General features: G+C 42.5%; 1 protein-coding gene across 1 annotated transcript in view; it reads left to right on the top strand.

The window, feature by feature from the left end:
* The first annotated feature begins 4,764 nt into the window (after positions 1 to 4,764).
* Positions 4,765 to 17,029, top strand: part of LOC116966050 (bromodomain-containing protein 4-like) — a 127,685-nt gene continuing 115,420 nt past the window's right edge. The window contains 1 exon segment of the mRNA XM_033012200.1: positions 4,765 to 5,214. Within this exon segment, the coding sequence (XP_032868091.1) occupies positions 5,168 to 5,214 (47 nt within the window). The 5' untranslated portion in view covers positions 4,765 to 5,167.

The raw sequence follows: 17,029 nt of genomic DNA, 5'->3' as shown, positions 1-17,029 counted from the left end.
CAGCTATTTACAATATATATTAATGATCTGGATGAGGGAATTGAAGGCAATATCTCCAAGTTTGCGGATGACACTAAGCTGGGGGACAGCGCTGTGAGGAGGATGCTAGGAGACTGCAAGGTGACTTGGATAGGCTGGGTGAGTGGGCAAATGTTTGGCAGATGCAGTATAATGTGGATAAATGTGAGGTTATCCATTTTCGTGGCAAAAACAGGAAAGCAGACTATTATCTAAATGGTGGCCGACTAGGAAAAGGGGAGATGCAGCGAGACCTGGGTGTCATGGTACACCAGTCATTGAAAGTAGGCATGCAGGTGCAGCAGGCAGTGAAGAAAGCGAATGGTATGTTAGCTTTCATAGCAAAAGGATTTGAGTATAGGAGCAGGGAGGATCTACTGCAGTTGTACAGGGTCTTGGTGAGACCACACCTGGAGTATTGCGTACAGTTTTGGTCTCCAAATCTGAGGAAGGACATTATTGCCATAGAGGCAGTGCAGAGAAGGTTCACCAGACTGATTCCTGTGATGTCAGGACTGTCTTATGAAGAAAGACTGGATAGACTTGGTTTATACTCTCTAGAATTTAGGAGATTGAGAGGGGATCTTATAGAAACTTATAAAATTCTTAAGGGGTTGGACAGGCTAGATGCAGGAAGATTGCTCCCGATGTTGGGGAAGTCCAGGACAAGGGGTCACAGCTTAAGGATAAGGGGGAAATCCTTTAAAACCGAGATGAGAAGAACTTTTTTCACATAGAGAGTGGTGAATCTCTGGAACTCTCTGCCACAGAGGGTAGTCGAGGCCAGTTCATTGGCTATATTTAAGAGGGAGTTAGATGTGGCCCTTGTGACTAAGGGGATCAGAGGGTATGGAGAGAAGGCAGGTACGGGATACTGAGTTGGATGATCAGCCATGATCATATTGAATGGCGGTGCAGGCTCGAAGGGCCGAATGGCCTACTCCTGCACCTAATTTCTATGTTTCTATGTACTAATATGATCTAATTCTTTTTATTCTGGATTTTAATTCATGTATTGTGTTTTTTTTTAATGTATATATAATGTATGATGCTTTTATAAGTGATATACTAAGATTGTATATGTACTTTATGATGTTTTTAATGTTATGCATTTTTATGTAATGTCCCTTGTCAGGACCTTGAGTCCGAAATAAAGTTTATTATTATTATTATTATTATTATTATTATTATTATTTATGTGTATTTGTGAGTATGTGCATAAATACACACACACTGAACTTTTTTTCTCTCGTTTATTATATTGTTTACAGTGTACTATGTTTACATATTCTGTTGTGCTGCTGCAAGTAAGATTTTCATTATTCTATCTGGGACATATGACAATAATGAGACAAGACAACAATGAACCTCCAAATGAGAAAGATTGCACATCAGCTTGTGGATATAAGGAACTGCAGATGCTGGTTCACAAAAAAATGTAGGGAAGAATTGCAGAAATAGATATAGAATAATATCTCTCGATATCACCATCTATATCTCTCATTTCCCTTTCCCCTGGCTCTCAGTCTGAAGAAGGGTCTCGACCTGAAATGTCATATTTTCCTATTCTCTAGAGATGCTGCCAGACCTGCTGAGTTACACTAGCATTTTGTGTCTATGTTCAATGTAAACCAGCATCTGCAGTTCCTTACTACACAGCACATTCCCAACTCAATTTAATATTTCATCATAATTTAAAAGTCTGAAGCTGGATTGAACAATGACAATCCCAAGGCAACGACAACAAATTGGGGGACCATAGATACTAAAATGTATATATACAGTGCCCTCCACAATGTTTGGGACAAAGACCCATCGTTTACTTATTTGCCTCTGTACTCCACAATTTGAGATTTGTAATCGGAAAAATCACATGTGGTTAAAGTGCACATTGTCAGATTTAAATAAAGGTCATTTTTATACATTTTGTGTGTATATATATATATATACACACACTCTGGTTTCCAGTTTATTGTTTACAGTGTACTATGTTTGCATATTCTGTTGTGCTGCTGCAAGATCTGATCTGGGACATATGACAATAAAACACTCTTGACTCCTGAATGTCCACCCCCAAGGGGAACTGCAAGGGTTAAGGGGAGAGGCGGGACCTCCGGATGATTGCCAGCCGGCGTCTGGCGTCACGCAGGGGCGGAAAGGTCGGGTGGAATCGGAAGGCCGCGGGCGCAAACCACAGGTAAAATAAAATTTACGGCAAGCAACCCGAATTCAACTGCTCTATTTATATGTATAGGTTTATTGGGGTGGGGGGGAGAGAGAGAGAGGGTGAGGCGGAAACAAAATGGGTTGAAAGTGGGCGAGAAGGGGAGGTGGCGGCGGCGCCTCGGTACGGGCCCGAGTGCTGGAGCCGCGGCCTCGGGTACATCATCTTGCCGCCTCATCGTCCTACCCTGCCCGTCTGAACAAAGGTCCCCCCCCCACCACCTCACCCATTCCTTCTTTCCACAGATGCTGTCTGACGCGCGGAGTTACTCCAGCACTTTGTGTCTATCTTCGGTGCAAACCAGCATCTGTAGTTCCTTCTTACACAGTTATAATAACTATTAGTGCTGGTATCATCCCTGTGTATTGTATACAAACTTAGAATTCACGTTTTGAATTGGGTACCAACTTAGAATTCAAATTTTGAATTGGGTGGGCCCTCAATTCCACACACAATGGTGGTCGGGGGTTATGGTGAGAATGCAGGAGAATGGGGTTGAGAGGGAAAGCTAGCACTGCCATGGTTGAAATGGTGGAATAGACAATAGGTGCAGGAGTACGCCATTCGGCCCTTCAATGTGATCATGGCTGATCATCCCCAATCAGTACCCCGTTCCTGCCTTCTCCCCTGACTCCGCTATCTTTAAGAGCCGAATGGCCTAATTCTGTTCCTTTAATTTATGGACTTGTGAATAAGTCTGCCTGTTTTCCCTTCCAGAAGTAAACCAGTTCACCCTTATCGCAACCTTAGTTATCCCACGAGTCACGCCCTTAAAGTCCAACAGTCCATTCAACAGCTCAGTCTAAAGAAGGGTCTCGACCCGAAACGTCCCCATTCCTTCTCTCCCGAGATGCTGCCTGTCCCACTGAGTTACGCCAGCTTTTTGTGTCTATCTTGTTTGTCTGCCTGACTCTTATATATCGGCGAGACCAAGCTCAGACTGGGCGATCATTTCGCTGAACACCTCTGCTCAATCTGCCTTGGCCTATGTGATCTCTGGGTTGCTAAACACTTTAACTCCCCCTCCCATTTGTCTTTCTGTCCTGGGTCTCTTCCACTGTCAGAGTGAGACGCAGGGCAAACTGGAGGAACAGCACCTCATATTTCACTTGGACAGCTTACAACCCAGCTGTATGAATATTGATTTATCTAACTTCAAGTAACCCTTGCTTTCTCTCTCTCTCTCTATGTGTCTCTCCCCCACACTAGTTCTACTAGATTCCCTATCCTCCTGATTAATTTTACTGATGTTATGGCTCATTGTTACCTTCCGCTCAGCTAACAATGAACCATTCTACATTTCCTTGAACAGCACCTCATCTGCTCTGTCCTTTTCACACCGTACTCTTCCATATTTCTTACTTCCCTCTCCCCTGTCTGTCTGAAGAAGAGTGTCGACTCAAAACATCACCTATTCCTTTTCTCCAGAGATGCTGCCTGTCCCACTGAGATACTCCTGCATTTTGTGTCTGACTTGTGAAGCAGCGGCGAGTAGATGTTCTGTGTAGGATGGAACTGCAGATGCTGATTTTACACTGAAGATAAGGCACAAATGCTGGAGTAACTTAGTGGGATAGGCAGCATATCTGGAGAAAAGGCACAGTGGTCCAATAGTAGAGATGCTGCCTTTCAGCATCAGAGACCCGGGTTCAATCCTGACTACTGGTGTTATCTGCACAGAGTTTGTACGTTCTGACCACGAATGTGTGGGTTTTCACCGGTTTCCTACCACACTCCGAAGACGTGCAGATTAACCGCCTTTGTATAATTGTACCCAGTGTGTAGGATAGCGTTAGTGTGCAGGGGTTGCTGGCCGGCATGTTGAAGGGCCTGTTTCCACGCTGTATCTCTAAACTAAAAGGATGGGTGAGGTTTTGTGCCGAGACCCTTCCTTTAATTTCTTCTCTCCAGAGATGCTGCCTGACCCGCTGAGTTACTCCAGCACTTTGTGTCTATCTCCAGAGATGCTGCCTGACCCGCTAAGTTACTCCAGCACTTTGTATCTATCTTTATAGATGCTGCCTGACCTGCTGAGTTACTCCAGCACTTTGTGTCTGTCTGCAGAGATGCTGCCTGACCCACTGAGTTACTCCAGCACTTTGTGTCTGTCTGCAGGGATGCTGTCTGACCTGCTGAGTTACTCCAGCACTTTGTTTCTGTCTGCAGAGATGCTGAGTTACTCCAGCGCTTGTGTCTGTCTGCAGAGATGCTGCCTGACCCACTGAGTTACTCCAGCACTTTGTGTCTGTCTGCAGAGATGCTGCCTGACCCGCTGAGTTACTCCAGCACTTTGTGTCTGTCTGCAGAGATGCTGCCTGACCCACTGAGTTACTCCAGCACTTTGTGTCTGTCTCAGGCGGGGGGGGAGGGGAGGAGAACGAGGGTGGTCAGCTATCACGTGCCAGGAGGGCAGGCCGGCCAATCGCCGCGCGGCGCCCCCGTCACGTGATGGACCACCCCCTTTTTGTCATGGAAGGAGGAGGGGGTGAGGGAGGAAATCATTCCCTCTCCTTCGGTGCCCGCTAGGAAAAAAAAATCAAACCGGGATTTCGGGAATGGCTTTCGCTTTTTCCCCCATCGCGGAGGTTCCGACGTCAGCGGCCGGCCGTCGCCATGACTCACACGGTGATGGTAACCAATGGTGATGCGGGCCCGCGGTCACGTGGACGGCCGCAGCCAATGGGGACGGGCGGTTTTCCGTCACGTGGGGCGCGCTGGCCAATCGGCGCGTCCAAGATGGCGGGGGGTATATAAGGTGTCGTCGGGGTGCCATTTGCGGAGCGGAGGCTCGGCTTTAGGGAGTCGCTTCTCGTCGGATTTACGTAGAAATCCCCAAACGAAACGGGTAAAATATAGGTTTAAAAACTCTCCCGAAGGCGCCGGCACTCGGTTGCCGTTTTCGACAGCTGGATTTTAAGCGGCAGCATGGAAAGTGAGGGCGGTTCTGCGGCCCCGGCAGGCCCAACGACTCGGTGAGTGCCGGCGGGGGCAAGGCCAAACTGCGGGCGGGGGGGAGGGAGGGAAGGAGAGGCCGGGCGATCGGCTTTTATTGTTATCGGCGCCGAGCGGGAAACGGCTTCCTGACGCCATTTTGTACGTGTGTGTGTGAGGCCCAGCGCCGGGGCGCTCTCGGTGCTCGCCGCCACTTTCATTTCAAGAAGGAAAGAAACGCCCGTTACCCTTTCCGCACAGCGGCGGCGCCGCCTAAAGATGGACGTCGGTGTGTGGCCGCAACGGATGGTGTGGGTGGCAGCAGAGTGCCTCTTGTGCACTAATTCCGCCGCCTCCCTCCCCGACCTGGTTTTTTTTTTGGGGCCTATTAATTAATAGCGTCTACTTCCCCGGATAGCTACGGAACCGAAATGGCAGCAATAGCAAAGTCTTTAGTTGTAAGAGAGCACATCATTTCACTCAGTGCTGTGTTCGCCCCTACTTTTACACAATAAAATAGTTCAAATGTATTCCAGAAAGTTAATTATGTATCTATTACATTATTGTTGATTACCTGGTCCTAATATAGGTAATATCGACGGTAATATGTGATATTATCGCATACTATTTCGGTATTTTGAACGCAAGCATTGGTATAGGCTTTTGTAAGCTGGCCAAGCCTGTGGATAACTGCTTTGATTTGTTTACCTTAGATATGGGTTCAGGTGCCGGCCATTTCAACCAGTACGCGAATGCGCGGAAGTGCGAAGTTGATGCACTCGATCTTATTAAATGGATGCATTGTAAAGTCGTTTGCAGAAAAGGCTCAGTTTCACGTGACGATAGTTAGTTAATTACTAGCCATCTCCAGCATTGTTAAATTATGAATTCAGAACGTGACAGGATACACGTGTACTTGGTGGTGTAATTATGAAACTAAGAGTTCGGCCATTCGTTATGACAATCAGAACGTTTTCTTGAAACCCATGTTTGAAATATGGTGCAATTTGCATGCTCTGCTTTTCTGTGTGACAAAATTGTATTGATCACAATCTTGATTAAAGCTAACGTGATAGCAGTTTTGATTCAATTTGATATATGCACACTACTATTAACAATCAGCAATCGAATTTCTTATGCCATTCTATGTGGACATGAAAACATTACAGTATTCTGTGATCTACATTGAACACATGGGTGAAAACATTACAGTATTCTGTGATCTACATTGAACACATGGGATGTTTTAATGATGACATTTTAGTTTGGGGCTCTGTTTGTATAGCATAGACACAAAGTCCCTATCTTGTGGCCTTTAGTTATTTAACTGATTACACGAATCTTGTACAGCCTGTTTAAAACAGTGATTTATTTATCTTTTATGCAAATTAATATTTCCACTTGAAGAATGGTGTGCTATGTTTGCTAAATGTGATGCAAATGTATTCCTAAGAATTACTCTTGAAACAATGTTGTCTATAATCAGTTCTCCTCAACCTTTCACTGTAAAAATGATAGGAAAAGTAGGAATATTATATTGTTAATTATGATGAAAAGACTGGCCAAGTTGTGTTGTATCTTGGTTTGTGAATGTAAAATGATTTTTCCCATTTGAATTAATAATGTGCAATACACGCATCGCTGGGAATGCAGCTCAAAGGAATTCCTTCAACTTAATGAAATTTGGAGCATTGGTTACATTTGTAATTAAGAAACTGATCAAATGAATGCAATGTCTACTACTCTGGATTCAATTATTTTATTGATTTAAAAAAATTAATATTGTATTTCATTATCATTTTCAAGCACTGAGGTGACCCTATCCATTATCGAATCTGTTTCTCATAAAATATTTAGTACTATGGAAATTTATTTTATCACTGCAGCTGGTCAATTTCAATATTTTGTGGCATGGTTGGACATGCGTTTTATCTCTAAATTTTCACTTTAGTTTTACGGTAGAAATGGTATCATTGCATTTGTCAAATCGAATATGACAATGTTAAATAGTTTGCATGGTTTAAATTGCTATTGGAAATCGACAAACAGAATTACTCTGGCAGTTCCAAATAGTTATATTGGAGTCTGTAGAGGCTGTTATTGGTCTTGCACCTTGGATGGTTTGTGATTTAAGTCCATGAAATTGTGAAACTCTTTATTGCTTTATGCTAGACGTTTTTCACTCTGCATAATAAGGAAACTTACCTTTGAATATGTATTTGCCATCATGAAGTGCATTAGATTGGAAAACTGATATCTCACCCGCTGAGTTTCTCCAGCATTTTTGTCTACCTTCAATTTTCCAGCATCTGCAGTTCCTTCTTAAACATTTAACTAATGAACCTAGGCTGAAATATGATTCCTTGATTGAATTAAACGCTGTTGGATGTGAAGCTAATTAGGCCTGTCAAATTTGTCTCCTCTTCAATTGGATCCACCATCTCTTGCACAGGTCTGGCTGTAATATTAAATAATACCGCATTGAGATTCTGTGCCTGAATTTAGCCGTTTGTGTGTATGTTGGGTTGATGTGGGGGTGAGTGTTTGTTTGGAATTTGACTGTTTCTTCATCTCAGTGGTGTCATCTTTACGTTGTGTTTAGCTGTCCTGTGGCTCCTCTGATGATGAGCAAAAAGAAAAAAATTGTGAGATCAAGATGATGAGAGGCGATGGGTAGCATGAATGGGAGTGGGAATAAGTAGCAGAATGAAAGAAGCATGTTTACACCATTCACAATTTTGGGGATTTATGTTCCTGGTTGAATCCAGATGAGAGCAATTTTCTTAACAGTGTACATGGCTGATAGGATTAATTTTCATCTGTAAGTATTTACATTGTTGTATTGGACAGTTTCAGTCAATTCTGTGCCCCCTTTTGCACCTGGAATGCACTGAATTGCACACGATGGCAATAAACTGCAGTTTGGTATCTCCATTTCAAAAACGGAATTTAATTTGCCCAGATTACTCATTTGTGCTACCATTTTTCTTTGGGTAGCTATTTGACAAAAATAGAGTAAGATGCAATTCTTGAAATAAATAAATGATATATCCACTTATTGTGGCTGAAATTATTCTCTCTTCCGACTGTTGGTACTCCCCTTCAAAGTTAATGATGAACATGTTAAAGGTTACAGGAGTACTCAATTGTTAATTAGACTAAGTTATTTAAAAGTGCACTTTTTGATGAATTTTGCAATTTTGCTCTTTCTGGTTAAACAATATGTTTGTAATACAGCCTTTAGGGTTTACAAGGTGTGAGAGAAAGTGGGAAAACTTGTTATTTGGTTAATTTAAAAAAAATTACACATTCCTAGAAGGTGACGAAACAGGTTCTTCAATTTTTGCCTTTTTTGGGCTGTGATTTTTTTTTTTTTTTCCCCAGATGAGATTTGTTGTAAAAATGAAGATAGACACAAAAAGCTGGAGTAACTCAGTGGGACAGGCAGCATCTCTGGAGAGAAGGAATGGGTGACGTTTTAGGTTGAGACTCTTCTTCAGACTTAGTTGCAAAAATTTTATTGTTTAATCAGGAGGCCCGGAGCATAAAGTTGACTCTGGAAACAAAACAGCATGGTAGGTTAGGAAATCCGGTCTATTCTGGGCCTACTTCTGAAATATCTGCTAGTTTCAGATTTTTTGTGTGTAATAAACTGATTCTTTTGGAAAGTTTCACAATGTTGTTACATACCATTAACACGTTCTCTGGTATATTTTCTCGCGTTTAAATTAACCGTGGTGGCGTGTGTGCCGCCTCCCTCCTTGCAGACAAGGTCATCATTATCTTTGTGGATAATGAGTACCAACATTCTCCTTTTTAGCAACTCCAGAGGCTGAATAAGAAATTTAGTGGTGTAAATTACGTGAGTAATGTTGGCAAACTCCACCCTGTCTCACTCCTGTGTTACTTTTGCACTGTGAACTCCTCTATGCAATACACTCCTGGCTGGCCTGTGTCTTACATGTGCCATAAGGCTCGGTGGGGGAGGACCACAGTCTAGGGTCCTTCCTCTGCTGGACATGGGGGGGCAGGGAGTGGTGGAGATGTCCCAAAAAAATGTGGGAAGGGATTCCACGCCAGTGGGCCACATGAGTGGCAAGGGTGGGGGATAAACGTGAAATTTGTGCAATGTGTATAAACGGTATTGAATGTAAAGCCTCCGAGAATGTAGGATGAGTTTTTTTGCACAGTTCCTGTATTGTATATATTTATTACTTGAATAAAGTCTATTTTGAAACATAAAAAAACAAAATAATAATTGTGAGGTCATCCAAACCTCGGTTTCCAGTATCATCGACCAATTAATTTGTACCCCTCTCTCCTGTCTTTCTGATTTGCATCTGCTGAACAATATCCTTACTTTTAGAATTCTAAAATTCCAGCAAATCTTAAAACTTTGCAACCATCTTCGATCTTCACATTCTACCTACAATGTAAACTTCCTGCATGCGGCTGATTTTAATGGTGCCTGGGCCATGGGCAATTGTCCTGTAAAATTTGGTTGCATAATGCTCTTGTGAAAGATCGTTGAATATCGTAATTCATTATGTTTTAATCTCATTCATGTCATTTGTTCACGGGGAGGGGGGGGGGGAGGACTATTCTTGTCCTTATTTGACATACAAATACATTTCCAGCATGCTTTGCTAGATAGCGGCAAGTTGGGATATTGAAGGATTTTATTTATTTTTTTCTAGCTTGACTGCATATAATGGCAGTACTATGCCTGGCAATTGTGACAATGATAACCAAATTACCCAATCAAACTTCTTTGAAAGTGTCCAATGTTGAATTTATGTGAACAATTTATATGAAATTAACCTGACTACTTTTTCTGAGGTAATTATCCTGCTTTAATGAGGAAGAATTTGTGTTTTTATCTCCTCTGCTCTTTAAATAAAGTTGACATGGTTATGAATCATTTGAGTTACTCAACCTATTTATTGGTTGTCATAGGTATTCTGTTCCTATTTTGAGTTTTCTACAAACCACGACCTAATCCGGGTGCAGTTGGTGAACTGCGCTTACTGCTGAGTCATTGAATCTTCTACTTTGTCTACTTCGCTGTTTTAACAAGCTGAACCTTTTGAGGGAACATTTTGTAAAACACACATGTACTGGTAAATCTTCCCTGGAGTGAATTTCAAAATGGTTAATTAAATATGTAACACAGATAATTTTAAGAGTATAAACCAATACCAAAATAATTGCATATTTTTTGCAACACAAACTCTGAACTTTAATTTCGAGAGTGTATTTTGAACCATTGGGGTCTAAAGTATCAATTGGAGTAATTTGAGATGGTTCATTTTAGCCTAAGAAAGTTGTTCACGTTGACTCTGTTTTTTCCTGTATGCCACTTACTCTCCTTGTTTCGAATAAAAGCTACATGTGCTTTATAATAAATATACACAGAACAACCTAATGTTTCAGCAGAATTTAGGGTTTACTGATTCTGTGAATTGCTTAGTTACAGCACTTAACAGCAATTGCAATCAAAGATACAGTCTATAAAAGTTATTAGTTACTAATGTTAGTGTTGTTTAGTGTTTAAGAACCTGATGGTTTTTGTGAAGAAGATGGTTGTTTTCAGGCTCTTGTGCCACTTTCCCGATGGTCGGAAGGAAATTTTTTGTTTTATATTTCAAAATAGTCTATTCAAGTAATAAATATATACAATATAGGAACCGTGCAAAAAAATTGTTTGCACAAATTACACACATTTATCCCCCACCCTTGCCACTCGTGTGGCCCACTGGCGTGGAATCCCTTCCCTTATTTTTGAGGGGCGTCTCCACCACACCCTGCCCCCCTAATATCCAGCAGCGGAAGGACCCTAGACTGTGGTCCTCTCCCACAGAGCCTTGGCGTTGGCTGCACCAGGCTTCAGTGAGTCCCTCAGCACGTACTCCTGCAGTCTGCAGCGCGCCAATCGGCAACATTGCCTGACGGACATCCCGTTCCGCTGGGAGGTCAACAAAGCTCGGGCAGACCAAAGAGCGTCTTTCACCGAGTTGATGACCTTCCAGCAGCACTCGCTGTCAGCCTCTGAATACGTCCCTGGGAATAGTCCGTAAATCACAGAGTCCTCTGAAGGAGCTGTTCGGAATAAATTGTGACTGGGACCCTTGCTAACCTTTCCAGACTTTCTTTGCGAATCCACACTCTGCAAAGAGGTGGGCAACCGTCTCCTCTCCATAGCAGCGTGTGCAGGTAGTGAGGTTCCGACAGTACAGGAAGGATCTGATTGGGAGGGCTCCCCTCACCACCAGCCAAGCCATGCCTTGGTGCTTGTTGGTTAGTTCTGGCGATGAGGCATTTTGCCAGACAAGCTTGGCAGTCTGCTCTGGGAACCATGCCACAGGATCCATGGAGTCAATTCCTTGGAGTGCCAGTAAGACGTTCTGTGCTGCCCACTGCCCGATGGACTTGTGGTCAAAGGTGTTGGTCCAGAAGAACCTTTTCACGAACGACACATGGTGCAGCAATGTCCAGCTGATTGGCAGATTGTGTGGCATCTGCGCCAGGCCCATCCTTTGCAACACCGGGAACAGATAGAACCTCAGCAGGTAATAACACTTGGTGCCTACGTGCCTTGGCCCTACGCGTTGTCTGATGCAACCACACACGAAGGTGGACATCGGGATGAGGGCAACGTTGGGTACAATTTTACCCCCATTGTCTGCCGACGTGCATTACGGCCCGTTGCACCCAGTCTATCGTCAACCCCCAGATGAACTGGAAGACGGCCCGGTGATCCCTGTGGCGTAGGAGGGACGGACAGGCCACACTTTCGCCAAGTACAGCAGACCTGCGAGCACTTCATACCTGATGACCAAATTTTTCCCCGTTATAGAGATGGAGCGCTGCTTCCACAGCTCCAGATTCTTCCCCACCATGGCTATCTGCTCCAGCCAGTTCTTGTCACACGCCTCCGCTCCCCCGAACCAGATCCCCAGCATCTTCATGAAGTCAGGTTAGATGGTGAAGGGGACAGAAGATCGGTCAGGCCAGTTGCCAAAGAGCATGCCCTCCCTCTTCTTGCAGTTCACCCTGGCTCCCGTGGTCAACTCAAACTGGTCGCAGACGTTAATCAATCTGCGGACCGAACCTGGATCTGAGCAGAAGACGGTGACATCGTCCATGTTCAGGGAGGTTTTGACCTGAGTGCCCCCACTGCCTGGCAATGTAACACCTCCTATGCTCGCGTCCTTCCTGATGGACAAGGTTCCATACACAGACGAAGACAGGGGAGAGGGGGCAACCCTGCCTGACTCCAGACCTGACAGGGAAGCTGTCTGATTCCCACGCATTGATTTGGACTGCACTACAGATATCGGTGTAGAGCAGTTGGATCCAATTTCTGATTCCCTCCCCAAAGCCCGTTTTGGAGAATATGTCCCTCATGTACGTGTACGATATCCTGTCGAAGGCCTCCTGGTCCAAGCTGTCAAGGCAGGCTTTCTGCCAGGTACAGCACAGGTTTGGTCCAGGTTGATCACCCTTTCCAGAGCAGACTTGACCCGGTTGGCGATGGCCTTAGACAGGATCTTGTAATCAACATTCAACAATGTGATGGGTCTCCAATCTCATTCAGATGGTCGGAATGAGGGTATGATCATAGTTGTGTGGATCTTTAATAAAGGCTACCCTTTTGAGGCAGCGCCCCCTTATAGACCCCTTTGATGGTGGGGAGGTCCATGCGTATGATGTACCATACACTTGTAGAGGCTTAATTGAGTATTTCATGCAGCATTGATTGACCTGAATCTTCTCAATCTTAAAAAAAGTAGAGGCATTAATGAGCTTTTAATTAAAAAAAAATATATTTTTTATGTTCTGGATCCAGGACAGATCTTCAGAGCCCAAGAGCTCGAAGCTGTTGATTCTTGCACTGTCCCGTCAATGAATGGTCTGTGGATTCTTGGCGTTACCCTCTTAAAGACAATCAGTTCCTTGGTCTTGCTGGCATTGCAAGTAAGATTGTTCTGGCACTATCAATTATCCCACCCACGCACCCCCCCCCCCCCCCACCTCACTCACTGGGGCCATTGTTGCCGATCGGCAAACTGACCTGTAAGTTCCCGCATTACCCGCTAAATAGCCCACCGCACGGAACATGTTAAGAGCTTGCCGTGGGCCGCATAAATTCTCGTGGCGGGCCGGATGTGGCCCACGGGCCATAGTTTGGAGGCCCTAGTATAGAGTAAAGCACAGGACTGAGCACACAATCTTGAGATGCACTATGTAGATGGTTATTGAGGAGGAAGCGTTGTTGCCAATTTGTACAGTTTGTGGTCTGCCGATGAGAATCCAGGGATGAGTGGAGACCTAGTTTGAGTTTAGAGGGATGATGGTTTCACAGTTTCCCAATTGGGAGATCCAATTTATGAGATTAATAAGTTTGGAGGGATGATGGCGATGAATGATTGTCGATGAGCCATAGCCCGTGTATGTGTTCATATTGTCCAAATGGTACAGTGAGTGCATAGTGGAGACCCAACAACTTTGCATCAACGCAGCACCATTTTGCCATGCTTCAAATGGAACATGCATGTATTGTAACATCTACAAAAGTGGCTTGAAAGGTTATAACATCTTTTACAACTATGTCTAAAGTCAATCAAATAGGTTGAATGCATCTATCTCCTTAATGTGGCAGCACTCTCCTTCCTGTGGCAGCACAACCAGGCAGCTCTGCATATGATAACAAGATCAACTATTTAATTATTTAGTAGTAAAGGATGCTTTTGATGAGGTCCCTTATGGTAGACTGATTGAGAAGATTAAGATGTACATAATTCAAGATTGCTTGGTCGCATGATCTCTATTCCCTGCATTTCCATGCGCCTATCCAAAAGCTTCTTCTTAAACGTCACTATCACATCAGTTTCCACCACCCTGGCAATGCATTCCAGACCCCCCCCACCCCATGTGAAAATCCTGCCTCGCACCTCCCTTAAGCATTTCCTTCTCTCATCTTGTTGCTCCGCTCTAGTGTTGGACTTTTTCACCCTCGGAAATTGGTCCTGACCATACCTTATCTAGTCGCACAATTTTATATTCTTCTATTAAGTCTCCCAGCAACCTCTATAACATTCCAGCAAAAACAATCCAAGCTGATTGTTGTAGCTGAAACCCTCTAATCCAGGCAGCATTCTGGTGAACCACATCTGTGCCCTTGCCAAAGCTACAGCTTTCCTGTAAAGTAGGGACCAGAACTGCACTTAATATTTGAAATGCGGTCCAACCAAAGTCCTACGGGACTACACCATGACTCTTTGACTCAAAGCCCCTAGCAATGAAGGCAAGCGGGAGATCCCTCTGCACATCATTGCTGTTAAGGCTCTTGCCATTAACTGCTCAATATCTCCTTATATTCAACCTTCAAAATGCAAAACCTCGCAAATGCTCGAGTTTAACAATATCTTAAACGCAAATTTAAAGTCTAAAATGTGATTTGTAGAATTTTATGCAATGAAGTATATGTATATACTGCATAGAACATCTGCCTAAAATGTACATATTGATGGCAATATTGTTAAAGATCTCTCCTTCACATGGACTGGCATTCAATATACTGCATTCATTTATGCTTCGATTTATACATGCCATTGGCTTTGCTTTGTGCCAATTAGCTAAATGACAGTTGTTCCTCACTCCCAATTGAAGCTACTTTTAAGTTTCAGTTTTGTTTTACTGTGCTTTTCACAGCTGTGTTTCTTTAGAACCTGGACTATTTATGTACCTTCGAGCACTGTTTAATCTTGATACCATTATTAAGAATAAGGGGTAGGCCATTTAGGACTGAGATGAGGAAAAACTTTTTCACCCAGAGAGTTGTGAATCTGTGAAATTCTCTGCCACAGAAGGAGGCCAATTCAATGGATGTTTTCAAGAGCTATAATTCTTCTGGCCAACAGACACTAATTGTGTCTCCATTCCATGCTGGTTTCTGCATAAGCTTTTTGTTACTCCTTAACCAATGTGCCTAAATTACTTAATTTATAATTTTTAATTCTATTTATACTAATGCACAGACTAATTACTAATTTTAAGCAGAGGGAGAGGATGATGGGCAGATAGAACTGGGTGGGGAGAGGAATGGGTAGGATAATTGAAGATAGACTTAAAAACTAGGTGAGAGGAAAGCATCTTGATAGAGGGCATTCTGAAATTAGAAAGTTCAATATTCATACCATTGTGTTGTATTCATCCCTCCTATTCTCTTCCCATCTGGTTCCACCTATCATTTACCAGCATATATCCCAAACTCCTTTGGTCTGCCATTTACTGGCAATCTACCTGTTCATGCATGACCATAACACGAAATGTTGACTTACACCTTTTGCGGATTTTTCCTGCATTTTTTCTTCTTGATTCTACCATCTCTATATTCTCGCATCTTCTGAAGTTTACACTGGTGCTAAGTAATATCATGCCTTTCCATTGAATGCATTTGGTTAGGATAATGGAATTGAAATGCCAATTCAGAAGGTTATTAGTTAACATTAGATCTATGCTCTTATTCAGACTTTGGATAGCTATTGAGCAAATTAAAAATTAGATTGATTCTATCAGTTTCAAGGTTGACTATATTGGAGTATTTTAACTTGCTTATTTTTGTTGGATTTAATTTATTGGTGTCAGTGAAGAAAATATTGAAGGATATATCATGTATAAAATATGTGGAAATAGAAATAAAATTTATCTAATCCTTCATTGAATCTTCGAGTGTTAGGAATCTTTACAATAAGAAATAAAACTACATCAAAACTTTGAACACCGCAGCTCTAATCTTGTTTACTGATCTATAGTGCTTCCTCATAGAAATTAAAAACAATTAATTGTAGCAATAAATTAATTCTGCAGAAAAAGAAATTGGGGTAACGCATCAGATTGAAAATCCTTCATCAGGTCATTTATTCTTGCTGTTTTCTGCCCATTAACTAATCCTCAATCTAGACCAGTATATTACTCCTTAAATAATGGCAACCTTTTATGTTTCACCGTGTCAAAACTCCGATGGAAGTCCAAATGCATTGTATTAACCAGTTCACTCTTATCTATTTTATTGGTTGCAACCTCAAAAAAAACCTTCACTTTCCCTTTCATAAACCAATATTGACTTTTTCCTGTTCCTTTTGTATTTCAATAAGCCATGTTACTACTTGCGATGTGAGTTGGTGTTCTATTTATTTACAGCATTTTCTGCTTTATATTAGCATTAATAAATTCATTTTTGCATTATCTATTTCTGCTGCTGCGTCTAATGTGACATTCTGTCATGTGATCTTTTATATATTATTATTCAAGTACGTTTTAATTTGGACCAATTTGTATGGGGTAAATGAGTAAATTTAGGTTTCCGTGAATGTGCTGTAAATTGTCATGTTTTTTAATGTAATAACAAGTTCTAAAATGGAATATTAATAAGCTGGAATTTTAATTATCCAAACAATAAGACCTATGAGTTACTGAATTTTTATTTTTATTTGTAAGCCTACATGCCTGAGGGCACGCTTAAAAGCGTTACAGGTTATAATTCTGTCAGACCTATTTGATGTTTATCAGAGTATATTTGAAAGGGTGTGATGATGGCCTATTTTCGGCACTTGAACACAAAGCAATGAACATTATAATACTTGACTAGACACAAGGAACTGCAGATGCTGGTTTACAAAAATAAACGAAGTGCTGAAGCAGCTCAGTGGGTCAGGCAGCGTCTGTGGAGAATGTGGATAGGCAAGGTTAGAATCATTTGCTGCTATTTCCTTACGTCATGTTTCTGTTTCTAAAGGTAGGTCCAGCCTGCTCATCCTCCCCATTTGCCAATTTTTTTATTACAAAAATTAA

This window comes from Amblyraja radiata, chromosome 35 (assembly GCF_010909765.2).
Source record: "Amblyraja radiata isolate CabotCenter1 chromosome 35, sAmbRad1.1.pri, whole genome shotgun sequence".
NCBI lineage: Eukaryota > Metazoa > Chordata > Chondrichthyes > Rajiformes > Rajidae > Amblyraja > Amblyraja radiata.
Note: the sequence above shows the minus strand (reverse complement) of the source record. Positions and strands in the feature narration are given on the sequence as shown.